We start from the raw sequence: 17,697 nt of genomic DNA, 5'->3' as shown, positions 1-17,697 counted from the left end.
ATTAGAGAATAACTTCAGGATATTTCCTATAATTACACGCAACTTATACTGTATTGCGCTGCCTATACACCTTATACTGTATTGCGCTGCCTATACACCTTATACTGTATTGCGCTGCCTATACACCTTAAAGGGATAGTCTAGTAAAAATTAAACTTTCATGCTTCAGATAGAGTATGCAATTTTAAGCAACTTTCTAATTTACTCCTACCATCAATTTTCTTCGTTCTCTTGGTATCTTTATTTGAAAAAGCAAAAATGAAAGCTTAGGAGACAACCCATTTTTGGTTCAGCACATGGGTAGCGCTTGCTGATTGGTGGCTACATTTAGACACCAATCAGCAAGTGCTACCTAGGTGCCGAACCAAAAATGGGCCAGCTCATATGCTTACATTCAAATAAAGATAACGAAAATGAAGAAAATATGATAATAGGAGTAAATTAGAAAGTTGCTTAAAATTGCATGCTCTATCTAAACCATGAAAGTTTAATTTCGACTAGACTATCCCTTTAAACTGTACTGCATATACACCATATACTGCGCTGCACATAACCCTTATACTGCACATAACCCTTATACTGCACTGTACTGCATATACACCTTATAGTGTATTGCACTGCATATACTGTATTGTACTGTATATACTGTATTGCACATGCCTATAACCCTTACACTGTATTGCACATGCATATAACCCTTACATTGTATTGCCCTGCCTATACACCTTATATTGTATTGCCCTGCCTATACACCTTATATTGTATTGCCCTGCCTATACACCTTATATTGTATTGCCCTGCCTATACACCTTATATTGTATTGCCCTGCCTATACACCTTATATTGTATTGCCCTGCCTATACACCTTATATTGTATTGCCCTGCCTATACACCTTATATTGTATTGCACATGCATATAAACCTTATATTGTATTGCACATGCATATAAACCTTATATTGTATTGCACATGCATATAAACCTTATATTGTATTGCCCATGCATATAAACCTTATATTGTATTGCCCATGCATATAAACCTTATATTGTATTGCCCATGCATATAAACCTTATATTGTATTGCCCTGCATATAAACCTTATATTGTATTGCCCTGCATATAAACCTTATATTGTATTGCCCTGCATATAACCCTTATATTGTATTGCCCTGCATATAAACCTTATATTGTATTGCCCATGCATATAAACCTTATATTGTATTGCCCATGCATATAAACCTTATATTGTATTGCCCATGCATATAAACCTTATATTGTATTGCCCATGCATATAAACCTTATATTGTATTGCCCATGCATATAAACCTTATATTGTATTGCCCATGCATATAAACCTTATATATTGTATTGCCCATGCATATAAACCTTATATATTGTATTGCCCATGCATATAAACCTTATATATTGTATTGCCCATGCATATAAACCTTATATATTGTATTGCCCATGCATATAAACCTTATATATTGTATTGCCCATGCATATAAACCTTATATATTGTATTGCCCATGCATATAAACCTTATATATTGTATTGCCCATGCATATAAACCTTATATATTGTATTGCACATGCATATAAACCTTATATATTGTATTGCCCATGCATATAAACCTTATATTGTATTGCCCATGCATATAAACCTTATATTGTATTGCCCATGCATATAAACCTTATATTGTATTGCCCATGCATATAAACCTTATATTGTATTGCCCATGCATATAAACCTTATATTGTATTGCCCTGCATATAAACCTTATATTGTATTGCCCTGCATATAAACCTTATATTGTATTGCCTTGCATATAAACCTAATATTGTATTGCCCTGCATATAAACCTTATATTGTATTGCCCTGCATATAAACCTTATATTGTATTGCCCTGCATATAACCCTTATATTGTATTGTACTGCATATAAACCTTATATTGTATTGCCTTGCATATAAACCTTATATTGTATTGCCCTGCATATAAACCTTATATTGTATTGCCCTGCATATAAACCTTATATTGTATTGCCCTGCATATAAACCTTATATTGTATTGCCCTATATATAAACCTTATATTGTATTGCCCTGCATATAAACCTTATATTGTATTGCCCTGCATATAACCCTTATATTGGATTGCCCTATATATAACCCTTATATTGTATTGCCCTGCATATAAACCTTATATTGTATTGCCCTGCATATAAACCTTATATTGTATTGCCCTGCATATAAACCTTATATTGTATTGTACTGCATATAAACCTTATATTGTATTGTACTGCATATAAACCTTATATTGTATTGTACTGCATATAAACCTTATATTGTATTGCCCTGCATATAAACCTTATATTGTATTGCCCTATATATAAACCTTATATTGTATTGCCCTGCATATAAACCTTATATTGTATTGCCCTGCATATAAACCTTATATTGTATTGCCCTATATATAAACCTTATATTGTATTGCCCTGCATATAAACCTTATATTGTATTGCCCTATATATAAACCTTATATTGTATTGCCTTGCATATAAACCTTATATTGTATTGCCCTATATATAAACCTTATATTGTATTGCCCTGCATATAAACCTTATATTGTATTGTACTGCATATAAACCTTATATTGTATTGCCCTGCATATAACCCTTATATTGTATTGTACTGCATATAAACCTTATATTGTATTGCCCTATATATAACCCTTATATTGTATTGCCCTGCATATAACCCTTATATTGTATTGCCCTGCATATAAACCTTATATTGTATTGTACTGCATATAAACCTTATATTGTATTGCCCTGCATATAAACCTTATATTGTATTGCCCTGCATATAAACCTTATATTGTATTGCCCTGCATATAAACCTTATATTGTATTGCCCTGCATATAAACCTTATATTGTATTGCCCTGCATATAAACCTTATATTGTATTGCCCTATATATAAACCTTATATTGTATTGCCCTATATATAACCCTTATATTGTATTGCCCTGCATATAAACCTTATATTGTATTGCCCTATATATAACCCTTATATTGTATTGCCCTGCATATAAACCTTATATTGTATTGCCCTGCATATAAACCTTATATTGTATTGCCCTGCATATAAACCTTATATTGTATTGTACTGCATATAAACCTTATATTGTATTGCCCTGCATATAAACCTTATATTGTATTGCCCTATATATAACCCTTATATTGTATTGCCCTGCATATAAACCTTATATTGTATTGCCCTATATATAACCCTTATATTGTATTGCCCTATATATAACCCTTATATTGTATTGCCCTGCATATAAACCTTATATTGTATTGCCCTGCATATAAAACTTTTATTGTATTGCCCTATATTATATATAGGCTATATATAACCCTTATATTGTATTGCCCTGCATATAAACCTTATATTGTATTGCCCTATATAACCCTTATATTGTATTGCCCTATATATAACCCTTATATTGTATTGCCCTATATATAACCCTTATATTGTATTGCCCTATATATAACCCTTATATTGTATTGCCCTATATATAACCCTTATATTGTATTGCCCTATATATAAACCTTATATTGTATTGTACTGCATATAAACCTTATATTGTATTGCCCTGCATATAAACCTTATATTGTATTGCCCTATATATAACCCTTATATTGTATTGCCCTATATATAACCCTTATATTGTATTGTACTGCATATAAACCCTGCGCTATAAGTGGGAATATAAAGTCAAATAGTAGAAAAACAACTTCACCAGCCACAGCTTTCAGCAGGAAGAGACAATAGGAAGTGCAGGAGCAGCGGGAATAACCGGTGTGCCAGGTTCTCTCCTGCACAGGTTGCATATTATATTCCGGTACCGCACGCTGTTGTGCACAAGTCAGACCCTCCCGGTACATACCGTGCAGCCCGCTCCAGCCGCATGCACCGCGCGCACTCACTGCCCGTCTTCTGCAAGGGGAACCCGGAGAACTTGTAAGGGGCGGGGACAACACCTTATGCTCTTCTATTATTGGCCAGGTTACTTGGGGGGCGGTGTCTTAACGAATCCTCCACTGTAAGGTTGTAATTGCTGGACGTGACGTCACGAATGTAGCTATTTTTGAATGGAAGACAGTAGTATTATTATACTCCCTAAGTTTTTATACCTAGAAACTTGCAATGTAAAAACCCTAAAATAATAATAAAAATTAAATGATTTCAATGAACATACTAAAAATTATTTTGGAGAGGTACACGCTTCCTTTTCCCTTTAAAAGGGCAAATATGTATTGCATTTGATGCATATTGCAAATGCATATCAGGAATTAAAGGGACATTGCTCTGTAAAATGTTCTCCCCTTTATTTCCCTTAGAATTATCTTCTGTTTACAAAAAGCTCATTTACTTTTATTTTGTCATTTAAAATAGCTGACTTTACCCATAGATCCCACCATAAATACTAAACATATTAATACTACAGTATTCTCAATTAGGGTTTGTCAGCTGTGCTCCACAAAAATACCGGAAGATCTATAGGTAACTGGACACGGGACGTAGCTGGGTTCACACAATGTCCCCACAAAAGCTCAACCTTAGGCCCCATCCTTGATCCCACCACATATATTTTTCACCCCTTGGTTGCCAGAAGTAAACACCCAGCAATTATTGTACACCCCCGTGGTTGTCTGTAACACATATAATAGAAAATGCCCAGTGTAAGTTTTTTTTAGCCATATTTCTCATGCATAAAGGCCTAGAATGCCCTTTACATTTAGCTGACAGGGGTCTTCTTTTTTTTTTTTAAATCTTTTATTTGTTGCATAAGCCATCAAAAAATAATACAATCATACTGATCAAATGATATCTGCCACGCAGGGCACAATAACAAACTTTATAACAGAAATAGATTGCAAGAAATTTAACAGTTTTGTATCATTCCTCCATAATTTGTCAGTATCTAAACAAAGACTTGGCTTAGAATTTTTCTTTTACCCTAAATAATAAAAAAGAAGAAAAAGAACAAAACCAAAGCAAAGCAAAACAAAACGAAAAAAACGACAAAAAAAAAAAAAAAAAAAAAAGGGGGTCTTCTTAAATGTCCAGTATTTTTGTACAGATTGTACTGGACAGCCTATTTGTATGGTTCAGATCAACTATAATTAATATAAAATTGATACAGACATAAAGGCTTCTAAATGTGGGGACTCTACTATTAAATAATGATAGACCTAGCACCTGTAGTTTCCTAGCTACACTGCACAATTACATATGCTAATTAGTATGGCTGGTAACCCCAGAGGTAATCACATGACATGATCCTTAGGCTCAGCCATAGCTCTATAGATATTACCAGAACAAAGCAGTTCATGTAATTTTTTAATCTATTCCCAACATATAAGCACACTGGAAACTCATGATTTATAATGGGAGTTTTGTTATTAGTATTATTATTATCTATTATTATCAGTTATTTGTAGAGCGCCAATAGGTTCTGCAGCGCTAGTTCTGTTAGAACTTAAAGGGACAGTAAACACCTTGTAATTACAAGACATTTCTGTTACCGTCCTACAGAATAACAAATCAGCCAAGTGTAAACATTTGTTTAACAAAATAAAATCCTGTTTACTGCAATTGGTTTTCAATAGAAAAACTGCACCCAACACTCGCCTTATTTGGAGGAGCCAAATAAGTTTGATTTGGCAGACAACAAGGCTAATGATTGCCATTAAGTTAGTATAAACTAAATTGTTTTGCAGTTGTTATCGGTTAAAGTCAATAAGGAAAATATTTGATGCAGAGCTAGCTCTGAAAAGTCAGCAGGATGCAGTTCCAACTCAATGTACAATTTTCAGAGCTAAACTACATGAAAAGGGGCAAAATAAATAATGAGTATATCACAAAGTTGTTTTATTATGCACAATTAAACATCTTATGTTAAAGCTACACTAATAACATAAACAAAGGCTAAACTGACAGTCACCGTATAATGTGATGCCTGGTTGTCATGGTGACAGCCTTAGGTGAGTGGCTTATGTTATGCAGCAGTTATGTCACAAAACCAACTGACAACACAAAGCCACCAGCCTCATAACTGCTGCTCACTTTACTAGAGTTGCCAGACTGATCCTGCTGAGCTTCTGTTATCACTGACATGTAAATATTAGTTATCTAATATCTTTATTTCACAGCTAGCTAATTACAGTAAAGCTAGTGCATTAACACAGCTCTGTATATTGCTGTTATAAAGAACAGTGACTACCTCTAACACAATGCAAATGGCATCCAGTGGGAGCTGCAGGTATGAACACCAATTACTACAGGTAGTGTTACCATGATCACCACAACTCATTTATATATATTGTAAAATAATACAGATACGTGACAGAAGTAATAGCTTAAACTTTGTAGCTTACTACCGGTACAGTACTCTGAGACAAAACATAGCATACAAACCGTAAATAATAATGATCAATATTATCTTCACACCTTTATTTAAAAATACATATAATTTGATACATATTTAACATTTTAAATTAATTATTTTAAACATATTATATCATTATAAGTATTATAGCCATAACTGTAGGACACACCAATGCCTTTCTGTGCTTCCTTTACATATCTTTATAAGACTTGCAGCTGGTAGTAAAGGCTTTAAACCAGCTTTAAGGATGGTAAGAATTACTGCATCATTAGTCTGCAAATGCTCTAAAGCAAGGACTTTTAGTAAAATCCTAGAATATAAACCTCAAGGCATGGGCCTGCAATTTATACGCTGCACACTCACTGGTGCTGGGACCTTCATTAAACACTGCACTGTAAGGTGCAGCATCTGATGCAGCTGATTGTTCTGCTTGACCCAGATGAAGAAAAGGCAACTGGCGATCTAAAAAAAAATCAGATCAGACTGATGCGCATCTGGCCAGCAGTATACTACGCGCTGATGGCAGATGTCCTCACGCTGCAAACTCACTGGTGCTGGAACCCTCATTAAACACTGTGCTGTAAGGTGCAGCATCTGATGCAGCTGTTTTTTCTGCTTGACCCGGATGAAGAAAAGACAACTGGCGATCTGAAATAAACTCAGAACAGACTGATGCGCATCTGGCCTGCAGTATACGCGCTGATGGCAGATGTCCTTCAAGGATTTTTATATTACCAAACTGTAAGTATCTAAGGTAAAATTTTCTGAGATTAACAATTTTATAAGCTCTTTGAGCAAGACATCTCATTACCACTCTAGATTGTAAATATAGATCCTGTTCCAAGAGCCCACAGGCAGTGAGGTCAGATAAGATGTCACGTTTATGTTGTGCTTTTCATTTACTTTCCCATTTCATAAAAATCTTTAGCTTTAATTTGGTTCTCTATGTTTAAAGCTTTCTGTACTTTTCAAGGCTTTTTGATATAAGATATACAAATAATCTCTGTGACACTAGAACTTGAATCATAACACCAACAATAAAGCATAATTATACTTGCACTGCAATAACTTTAATAAACTGATATTAAATCAAATTGAATGGCTTAAATCCACTCTCACTACACATATCTGTATAATGTAATAATGTTAAGGATCTTGGCAAAGAGAATACAATGATATGATTAATATGTTTGCACTTATATCCACAATGCAATGCCTTGACGTAGGGACACCAATAATACTGCTAGCTTATAAGCACCTTGCAACTGGTTTACAATTTTATTTGAGTACTGCTCACCCTGGAACATGGACTATCATGTCTGTGACACTAAACTTGAATGTTTACAGTCACCGTGGGACAAGTATTACTGTTGGATTTTTGAAGCAGAGAGTCGTAGTGAAGCACAAGATTTAATACGCCATAAGATGGTTCTGTATTTTATACCTCAGATTAGAAACTGCATCATTAGTCTGCAAATGCTCTAAAGCAAGGACTTCTAGTAAAGGCCTAGAATATAAACCCCACGGCATTATACTGGATTATAAGGTACAGTGTGTCATGCACCTATGTTCTTGCATTGGATGAAAAATCCTTACAAGATGTGCATAGACTGATTCATATCTGGCAAGCAGTATACCGAAGACTGGAATACTCCATGGCAGTGGCCGGAAGATTGAAGATTTCAGAGGGACTAGTGTCATGTCCCATGCTGAGTGCAGTCTTTCATCAGGGATTTCTTTTATTTCTCTACACTGTAAGTAAACAGAGGTAAGTTCTCCTTAAATATAAGATTTAAGCACTGAAACACTAGATTGTAACAGAGTCTGCACTTACACCCATCCTTTAGAGCAGGCACTCTCATTGTACCAAATACATGTATTGTTGTTAATAGAGTGAGATAACCCCTCCATTTAATTAGTTCAGCAATAAATAAATATACAATGGATAGAATAGAGAAATTATCCCACAGAGTTTATTACTAATTCAAAATGCATTTTTAATATGGCACCCCTTATGCTCCTGTCAGTTTAAACCAGTAGTGTAGCAAACTGTGAAATACATGAGGCTTAAATAACACAGCATCAATCATAGGCAGCCTGTTTCGCTACTTTGGGACTCTTTCTCACTCAAGTCATTATGATTGATCCTGATGTCCTCGAGCATTCCACCCTTTGCTATAGGGCTGCCCATTATATTGAAATGGATTTTGAATTATAAGTGTTGCAATTTTGCACAGATAAGTATATTTGTTTTTTGCTAAGATTAATACAATGGAGGGATGAGCCCCAAATGGGCCAAACAGGCTGTCTATGGTTGGTGCTGCTGTTCTGCTCAAGCATTCATTTCACGCTTTGTAAGTGTGGTTACGAACATTAATGTAATCATCAGAAAAACTTGCATATAGCCGTAAACCTAAAATAAATGCTTGAGTCCAATAACATAACACCTACATCATACTGAAGAGCCCCAACGAGGGTGAAACAACCTGCCTATAATGAAAAAAATAACACTTTAGATTTGTAGCATTACAATATATTATTCCCCTGCAAGACACCACTCTTTTTGTACTAGGTTTGTATGTAAGCAGAACTACTATAGAATAATAAGCCTAAGATTCAAGATTTTGCCTGATTCCCAAGTGCCCTTGACCTATTAAAAGGGTTCCTACCTAAAACTAATAAATGGTCAGATGTTCTGCACATATCTGCAATAAATATGCTTGTATATTTATATATGAGGACACAAAGAATATCTGTCAATGATAGCAGCATTTGGATCACCCGAAAACCCCTAGCAGTTATGTCCATACTTATTTCAGTGCAGGCCTCCATTTCCCAAGTTGCCTACTTGCCTCATTTATCAGTGCCATAATGGTCTAGCTATCTATAATAGGACCACTACTCAGATAAACAGACAAGCCTCCCTTAGAAAATGTAACCCACACTGTATAAATCTAAACTTCAAAATCCTCACATTTTCATATATGACATAAAAAAACAATTTCATCATACTGTAAAACACCTAGTAAAGAAGGTTTAATTACAGTATACTGAGAACTTGAAAAACAGCCCTATTAATACTTTGAAATGAGGTATTTAGATATTTTAAATTGCACTTTCGATATCAAATATCTGGTGTCAGATCAAAGTAATTGCCAAAGAAATGGGATAACTACATTATTTGTTTACAAACTGAATAATAAAGTATGAATTTTTTCACATCTAGCAAATTCTTTATGCCTTGATAAAAAAATATAATCTTCTTCTTCTTGAGAACATTTATTGTTAAATGTTTGCCGTACACTACAGGTTACAGGTTATGCTTTTAAATGACCGCAATCGTGTTTGTGCAACTTGTGGGTGCTAGGTATTTTTTCAACTTTTTCAGCTCCATTGAAGGCTACGGGGAATGCAATTTTGCATTCGCAACTTCTCAAAGTCTATTTTTTACCGTGATGTTAGGAACATGAGAGAGAAAACTTTTTACTTTCAACTTGTAATACGAGCGTGTATCTCCGAGAGCAAAAAATTACTAATAGCAGTTTTAATGATTGAACGTGAGTGCAAACTACTTCTCCACTTGTAATCTAGCCCATAGCTGGTATTTGTATGTAGGGTTATCAGCTATGCTTCATAAATATACTGGACAACCTATAGGTGATTTGATACGGGACGTAGCTGGGTTGACACAATGTCTCCACAAAAGCTCAACATTAGACCTCACCCTTGATCCCACCACATATATTTTTCACAACTAAGCAGTCATTATATCCCCTTGGTTGCCAGTGAAACATGTCCAGAGTAGTGATTTGACCCCCTTGGCTGTTAGAGGTACACACCCAACAATGTTTAAACACCCCATGCTTGTAACACATATATACTAGACAATGCACAGTATAACTTCTTTTTTAGCCATAATTATAATGCATATAAGGTCTATAAGACCCTTTACATTTAGCTGACAGGTTCTTCAAAAATACATTTAAAGTGTTTTGCCGCCATGTTTAAACTTAAGTTGTCCCTCTTATCTGTTTCCCCTGCTTAAAGCAATTAGGGATAGATATAAAACAAGCAATAAAAGAGAAATGTCCAAACAAGGTTGTGTGGAACATGGGATAATCTAAAAAGTAATCCACACAGTTTTGTTTGCACAGAGAAGGGTTAGCATCCAGCCGGTATATTACCAACATTGGGCTAAATTACAAGTGTAGCGCTAACAGTTACACTCAAGCGATAAAGGGTTTATCACAGGTGTTTACGAGCGTCATGATTTTCACTCATATTACAAGGTGAAAGTAAGAGCGATCACTTGAGCGCAATTGAAGTTAACATGCTTTGGTGCTCTCGTTAACTGTTTTGCGAAACAAAAAAGTGTTACAAACAGATCAAAAATACACTGAAAAGAACAGTTACACTCATAATAACACATCTGGACATTTAAGTGTTTTTGTACAGATTTCACTGGACAGCCTGCTAAAATACTGGGCTGTCCAGTTGAATACTAGACACCTCAATAGAAAAGCCATGTAAACAAAAGGCAACAGCAGAAATCAACCTCCAAGTGGGATAAATACAGAGCGTGGAATACAATAAATTCGTAACAACTACTTAATTATGTACATGGTCCCTTAAAGGGCCATACTATTAAAAAAAATTACAAGCTCTAATTTGTTAGAGTATGTTATTTTAAAAATTGCAACCCTGAATTTCTATGTTTTTAACCCACACAAAGGGGATAACCACACAGTAAAAGTAACGCAGCACTGCTGGTCCTGAGTGGAAACTGACGCTGATCCAATCAGCAGTGCTAGTTACACAGCTGAGTCATGCGACTAGCGCTGCTGATTGAATCAGCCGCAGTTTCTGTTTGAGCGGTACTACTACTGATTCAAGTGGGCGCTTATGCTTAGATCTAAGGACCACAATTCTGCACTCCCTCCCCTCCAGCACACTAGCTGCTGCCCAATGTCTACAGTCCAGTTTCATTGGCTAAAAATGACATACTGCACCATTATAGGCTGTGTTTGTAAAACTATCATTCTCAGCATGCTGTGACCTAAGGAGCAGATCACTGCATTTACATTGGGCAGAGTTGTGAGTGGTTTGTGGGCACAACTGGGATTCAGGGTCGCCAGATGTCCAGTATTCAACAGGACAGTCCATTATTTTAGCAGGTTGTCTAGTAAAATTTTCCCGAAAATACTGGACACTTAAAAATCCAGTTTTTTTTAACACCATAGGTTAAAGCTGTCAGTAGATTTCCTAGTGACTATTTTAAAAGGGGTAAACAGAGTAAAAGGGGTAAAATCACTACTGTTTGTGTGCAGTGTAACAGCTGAAGAGGTGAAATAGTTGATTTCTATGTTACTGGCAGCCATGGGGTAAAATGACTGCTCCACTGGGAAACATATCCATGGTTGGCTCAATGATGGGAACTTTTGGCAGATGAGCTTTGTGTGATACCACTTTTATTGTGCCTAGTCACATTCACCTAGAGATTGTCCAGTATTTTTGTGGTGGACAGCTGGGCGTGCCAGGGGTGAGGTCGGCCAGTCCAGGATTTGATTAGGCAGTTTTGGGGTATGGTCTGACAGGAAGGGGCTGCAGAAGGGAAGGAAAACAGTTTTACTTTCCCTCTTAACCTAGAAACACAATGGGGACCTACAAGACAGTACCCTGCAGATACAACATTGGTGTATTTTATAGTTGTACTATTATGTATATATTCAGTTGTATTATTATCGGTTATTTGTAGAGCGCCAACAGATTCCGCAGCGCTAAACAGATTGTAGCCAAAATAGCTCCTTTGTAAAAACACAAACATATTGGTCCATATAGGATTTTTTCATCTTTGATTGTGTCCATTGTCCAATAAATAAGATAAAGAACTTGCAGAATACTGACATACTATGGGCACTGTGACTGACACAAACACTACATGCCTGTTTCAACACGTTCACTGGGCAAAAGGTTATTACTAAGTCATTACTTTTAGCTGATGCTGCATATTCCTAGAAAAATGAACTTGAGAGTTTTGTTTTGACTATTCCTATAACTGGTACTCCTACAAACTACAGCTTTTCATGAAAAAAAACAAGCTCTGACCATATAATATAAATACCCATAAAGCAGAACTAGTGTAAATAAGAAATACTTTCTTTAAAGGGACATCAAATGTTGTTTTTATATAAAAGAGAATGCTTTGAAATTGTATTATAATTGTGTTATAGTGCTTTGTTTTTCTCTTTTTTTTTAAATTGAATAAACCAACTTTTTTTTCTGTATGAGTTGTCCCTACAAGCCAATGGGCAATAAAGTCCCAGTTCACTTAAAATGTAAACAGCTTTTACTTAAAGGCACATAAAAGTCCAAATGAAACTTTCATGACTCAGATAGTATGACATTTTAAGAGATTTTTAAATGTACTTTCTTTTTATCAAATGTATTTCATTCTCTTGGTATCCTTTTCTTGAAAAGCGTAGCTAGATTGGCTTAGGGGCAGCAATGCACTACTGGAATCTAGCCGGTGATTGGTGGTTACACATATATGCCTCTTGTCATTGGCCCATCAGCTAGCTCCCAGTAGTACTTTGCTGACTAGGATGACTTTAATCATGTGCTTAACCCCTTTGCTTCATATAACAACATAGAGTAATTTCAATTAATGTCCAGTTAAACACCCAGTTTAATGAAAGCAACAGATAAATTAGAAAATGGTCTAACATATCAAGGCATTATCTTATTGCATTTTTTAAGTCCCTTTAAATTGTAGCTCAGATACAGTTTTATAGACCTAAAAACCAGGACGTGTTTCCATTTACTTGTTTGACAGTACAGCTTGAGCACACTGTCATGTAAGGAATGTATGTGTCTGAGTGTTGATAACGGCTACTTATTAGTACACATGTGCCGGAAGATAAGATGCTCATAGTGACATCACAAGTTGTCACAGTAAGCACTTTATAGAGTAGAAATGGATCTGAGTTTACACAAAATTCTTTACCATTAGTACCAGTTTGTTAAAAATGCCAAAGAAGAATCTACACTATAAATAAGTTAAACCTACAATATGTTATATACAAATAATTTGTCTGTTTTTGCAATTTTTTTTTGCTTTTTGTGATCTTTTGTACAAATCATCCTGATGATAATCTGCTATAGGATGTCATTTGATCACTAAAAACTCTGTAATGCTATGTGTTTAACCTACACAAAGGGGTCATGCGACTAGCTCTCCGGGTTCCAAGCGGGACTTTAACTATGTGTTTAGCAGGGGTTAAACATAGAATTACAGCATTGCTAGTTTTAAAATGACATGCACAAACAGATTAAAGCATGTAATGGTAACACTATAATAGCCCTTTAATTACACTTTAGAGGTCATATTTACTATATCCAGTATTGGTAATAATGTCCTTAAAAGACCAGTTAATACAGTAGATTTGCATAATCAACAAATACAAGATAAAAAGACAATGCAATAGCACTTAGTCTGAACTTCAAATTAGTATTAGATTTTTTTTCTGACAAATTTCAGTTATGTTTATTTCCACTCCTCCTGTATCATGTGACAGCCATCAGCCAATCACAAATGCATATACGTATAGCCTGTGAATTCTTGCACATGCTCAGTAGGAGCTGGTGACTGAAAATGTGTAAATATAAAAAGACTGCACATTTTGTTAATGGAAGTAAATGTGAAAGGTGTTTAAAATTGCATGCTGTATCTGAATCATGAAAGTTTCATTTTGACTTGAGTGTCCCTTTAAAGGAAAAATGCACTCAAAATCTTTCCCTCATGTATATGGAGGTGCAATTGTTAACATGCAAAAAAAAAAAAGTAAAAGCTGTATATAATTAAAGTGAAACTGAAAGAAAGTGCAGCTGATACCTATTATTATCAGTAGTCCACTGGCTGACAGTGGCAATTCCCCAGGGCTGCATCATACCTTTTGTGGGCCCATGACCCTTTTGACTTCTTGGGCCCCCAATCCTTGCCCCCTTTTTGTAAATGTCAGAATAGAGGGCACTACAGTGCAAAGCATATCTTGTGACCATTTGTGCCAATTGCAATCAGCACTTGCTCGCACTGAGTTATTTCAGGGACTGGATGATGTCACCTTCCTAACCAATAAGAGCAGAGCGCTATTACAGATGCAGAACTAAAATGCAAAGTCTTCATATTCATTTGCATAAGCAACTTACAACATGTTCATTTGTTACCATTTAAGAAAAAGTAACACATTTTCATCAACCCCAAAAGCTCTTTTGATTTTTGTGGGCCCTAGGCAGACTCTACCGTGCCTTATGAATAAGTCGGCCCTGCAAGTTGTTTTATTTAGCACAGGAACACCCATTTTCACAAAGAAAAACTCCCAAAGCTCTGGAATACATTTTGAAATACTCTTATGGGACAAATAAAGTGTTTGGTGCAAATTATATATTTTAAAAGCCTATGTCATAGTAGTCACAGCTGAGGCATTTGTTCCCATGTGTCATAAATCATACCACCTTAACACTACTCATTTATTTTCCACCTTAAATCTCTCCTTTGCTCCATCAGGTGTATAAAAGGCTCCTCCTCTTCCACTTCATTGCTGGTTTAATGAAGCGTTTTCTTTGACTCACAGCTCCAGCCTTACTGTGTATACTGATACAACAAATTGTAGCCATAATTTTGTTTCAGGTTTTTGCTACTCTAAACTACGCTCCGTCAGCTGCTGTGCCTCTGACCTCACCTTTCAGCAACTGTCACTACTATCTGACCGAGCAGCACGAATTCCTCTTACAGCGTCTCTTCCACAGACTTCGCCTTTTCCTCTGCAAGACATCTCAGCAGCATATGTGCAAGGTTCCGTGAGTACTGCAATTAGCTGCATATATACATCGCTCTGTCTGTACCATCTAGCACTAGCACTCACTCTAACATTAGTTTGTGTTATCAATTGTGCTGCAAATGACCTTTTCCAGTTTATAGTCATCCTCGCCACAGAACCTGCACCAGTTAACTACTTTTCAATTTCCTTGCCTATGTAACTATAGAAACCTATATTTCCTATATATCTTATCTCTAGTTACTCAGGCCATATTACTCCAATTATATTGTATTGGTTTGCAAGTTTTGCAGATCTCTAAATATAACTGTAACATCTAAACATTTATTACACACTATATTGTGCCAGGATTGTTAAATCTCTTAAAGCCACAGGTTATTATTACATATATGTTGGAGTGAGTGCTAGATGGTACAGACAGAGCGATGTATATATGCAGCTGATTGTCTTGCAGAGGAAATGGCGAAGTCTGTGTAAGAGGAATCCGTGCTGCTCGGTCAGATAGTGATAGGTGCTGGAAGTTGAGGTCAGAGGCACAGCAGCTGACGGAGCGTAGTTTAGAGAAGCAAAAACCTGAAACTATGGCTACAATTTGTTGTATCAGTATACACAGTAAGGCTGGAGCGATGAGTCAAAGGAAAACGCTTCATTAAACCAGCAATGAAGAGGAGGAGCCTTTTATACACCTGATGGAGCGGAGGAGAGATTTAAGGTGGATAAAAAAGTTTAGGTATAAGCAATGGGGCAGCTTAAAACGTATATAACATTTTGTATTTTACATTCAATGTAATAAATAAGGTATGGTAAGTATTTATTTTACTCAACTAATGAACACATATGGAACAACGTTTTTATATTTATTGCTTGTTTGTTTTTTTACCGGTCTCCTTTTTAATTTTCAGATCCTGTGATTGACAGTGGGAACAAATTTGAAAGGTAGATTATTTTGGATTTGATATCTCCATCATTTTATTAACTAGAGGGGTTTATCCCACCCAGGAGCCCACTATTATTACATTATTGCTAATGTGTTGCACATAACAGGTGTATTGCAGAGCCTGAATTATTTTAGGAGATATTTATAATGACCTTAAAGGGACAGTGTACACCACTTTTATTTAACTGCATGTAATAGACACTACTATAAAGAAGAATATGCACAGACACTGATATAAAAATCCAGTATAAAAGCTTTTAAAAACTTATTTAGAAGCTCACAGTCTAGCACTGTTGATGATGTTAGGCTGGGACACCCAATGAAAGGGGCTGGGAAAGCAAGAAGAGCAGACCCCCCCTTCCCTGCATATGAAAGACAGATTACACAAACAAGAGCAGCAGGAATCTGTAGACTTCAGTCTACTTCTGATAGTTTGGGGCTTGGTTAGGAGTCTGAAAATCAGCACAATGTTATTAAAAAGAATAAGAAAAACTATACATTGTTACAAAAACATTCCCAGATGAACTATATAAATGTACAAAACATTTATGCAAAGAAAAATCTAGTGTACAATGTCCCTTTAATTAGAAATGAAAGCAAGCTGTCTTTCATCACCTTCTCTTGTGTACTACATTGTGGGTCCCTTTTACATCCAGGTTAGTGAAAATGGTCCAAGAATACTGAAATGAGAACAAAAAAGGATATTTGTTCTTGAATAGAGATTTACTTCAAAGTTTTTATTCAAAGCTCCTGCTGGAGAAGAGAAAGAACAAATACAAATATTTTCAGTATTCATTTGAAGGCACTTTTTTCCCCCCCAGCTCTTTTGATTAAGCCTCTGACCCTTGACAACATTTAGTTCTGCATGAGTCTTTATGGCAGCTAAACATCAGAGCCAGCTTTGCTGAAAACCTCATTGAAAATCTAGATAGCACACCTAGTTGTGGTTTATCGGAGAGGTAGGCTCTTGTTAGATTGTTATTTTCAATATATCATTTTTACCCCTTCCCTTTTTTTTCTGTGCACCTACAATTCAATCCCTCCCCATTGCAAGTGTGATAGATACTTCCTTTATGTGGACTTCTGATGCATTGTAATTAAATTCCTCCTTTTATTTACCTTTATATTTATGTCTACACTGGCAATATGCACCTTCAAAACCATGTTGATTTTGTGTTTTTGAATGATTTCTTCTTGTTATGTGTGGAAATCTTAATAAAAATGTATTCCAAAAAAATAAAATAAAATCAAGCTATCGGGCACAGAGGAATATAGCGCTTAGGGACATCAACAGACAATAAGGTACAAATGAATGACTGGTATAACTAGAGGCAATAGCTGGACATACCTACTGTTTATTCTGGGGTTAGGTAATTCAATCCATAAAAATCCCCCCAACAAAATATTGATTGACAGCCATGTGAAGGACAAATAACTAATGTGGATTTTTGTTGTTGTGGGGGACTCCATGTT

At 35.7% G+C, this 17,697-nt stretch overlaps 1 protein-coding gene across 5 annotated transcripts in view; it reads right to left on the bottom strand.

Annotated features, from left to right (window-relative positions):
* Positions 1-17,697, bottom strand: part of LOC128641413 (putative ferric-chelate reductase 1) — a 258,303-nt gene that overhangs the window by 74,996 nt on the left and 165,610 nt on the right. For 2 of the 5 annotated variants that reach the window (XM_053694039.1, XM_053694040.1), the window contains exon 1: positions 14,403-14,432. The exons of 1 other annotated variant lie outside the window; for it this stretch is intronic. In XM_053694039.1, the coding sequence (XP_053550014.1) occupies positions 14,403-14,417 (15 nt within the window). In that variant the 5' untranslated portion in view covers positions 14,418-14,432. Of the gene's footprint in view, positions 1-3,801; positions 3,908-3,948; positions 4,087-14,402; positions 14,433-17,697 lie in introns of those variants that run through there. 2 more of the 5 variants (XM_053694041.1, XM_053694042.1) reach the window with 2 other exon arrangements.

Source organism: Bombina bombina, chromosome 10 (assembly GCF_027579735.1).
Source record: "Bombina bombina isolate aBomBom1 chromosome 10, aBomBom1.pri, whole genome shotgun sequence".
In the NCBI taxonomy this organism is placed as follows: Eukaryota; Metazoa; Chordata; class Amphibia; order Anura; family Bombinatoridae; genus Bombina; species Bombina bombina.
The sequence above is the reverse complement of the archived record's forward strand: the minus strand, read 5'-3'. Positions and strand labels throughout refer to the sequence as shown.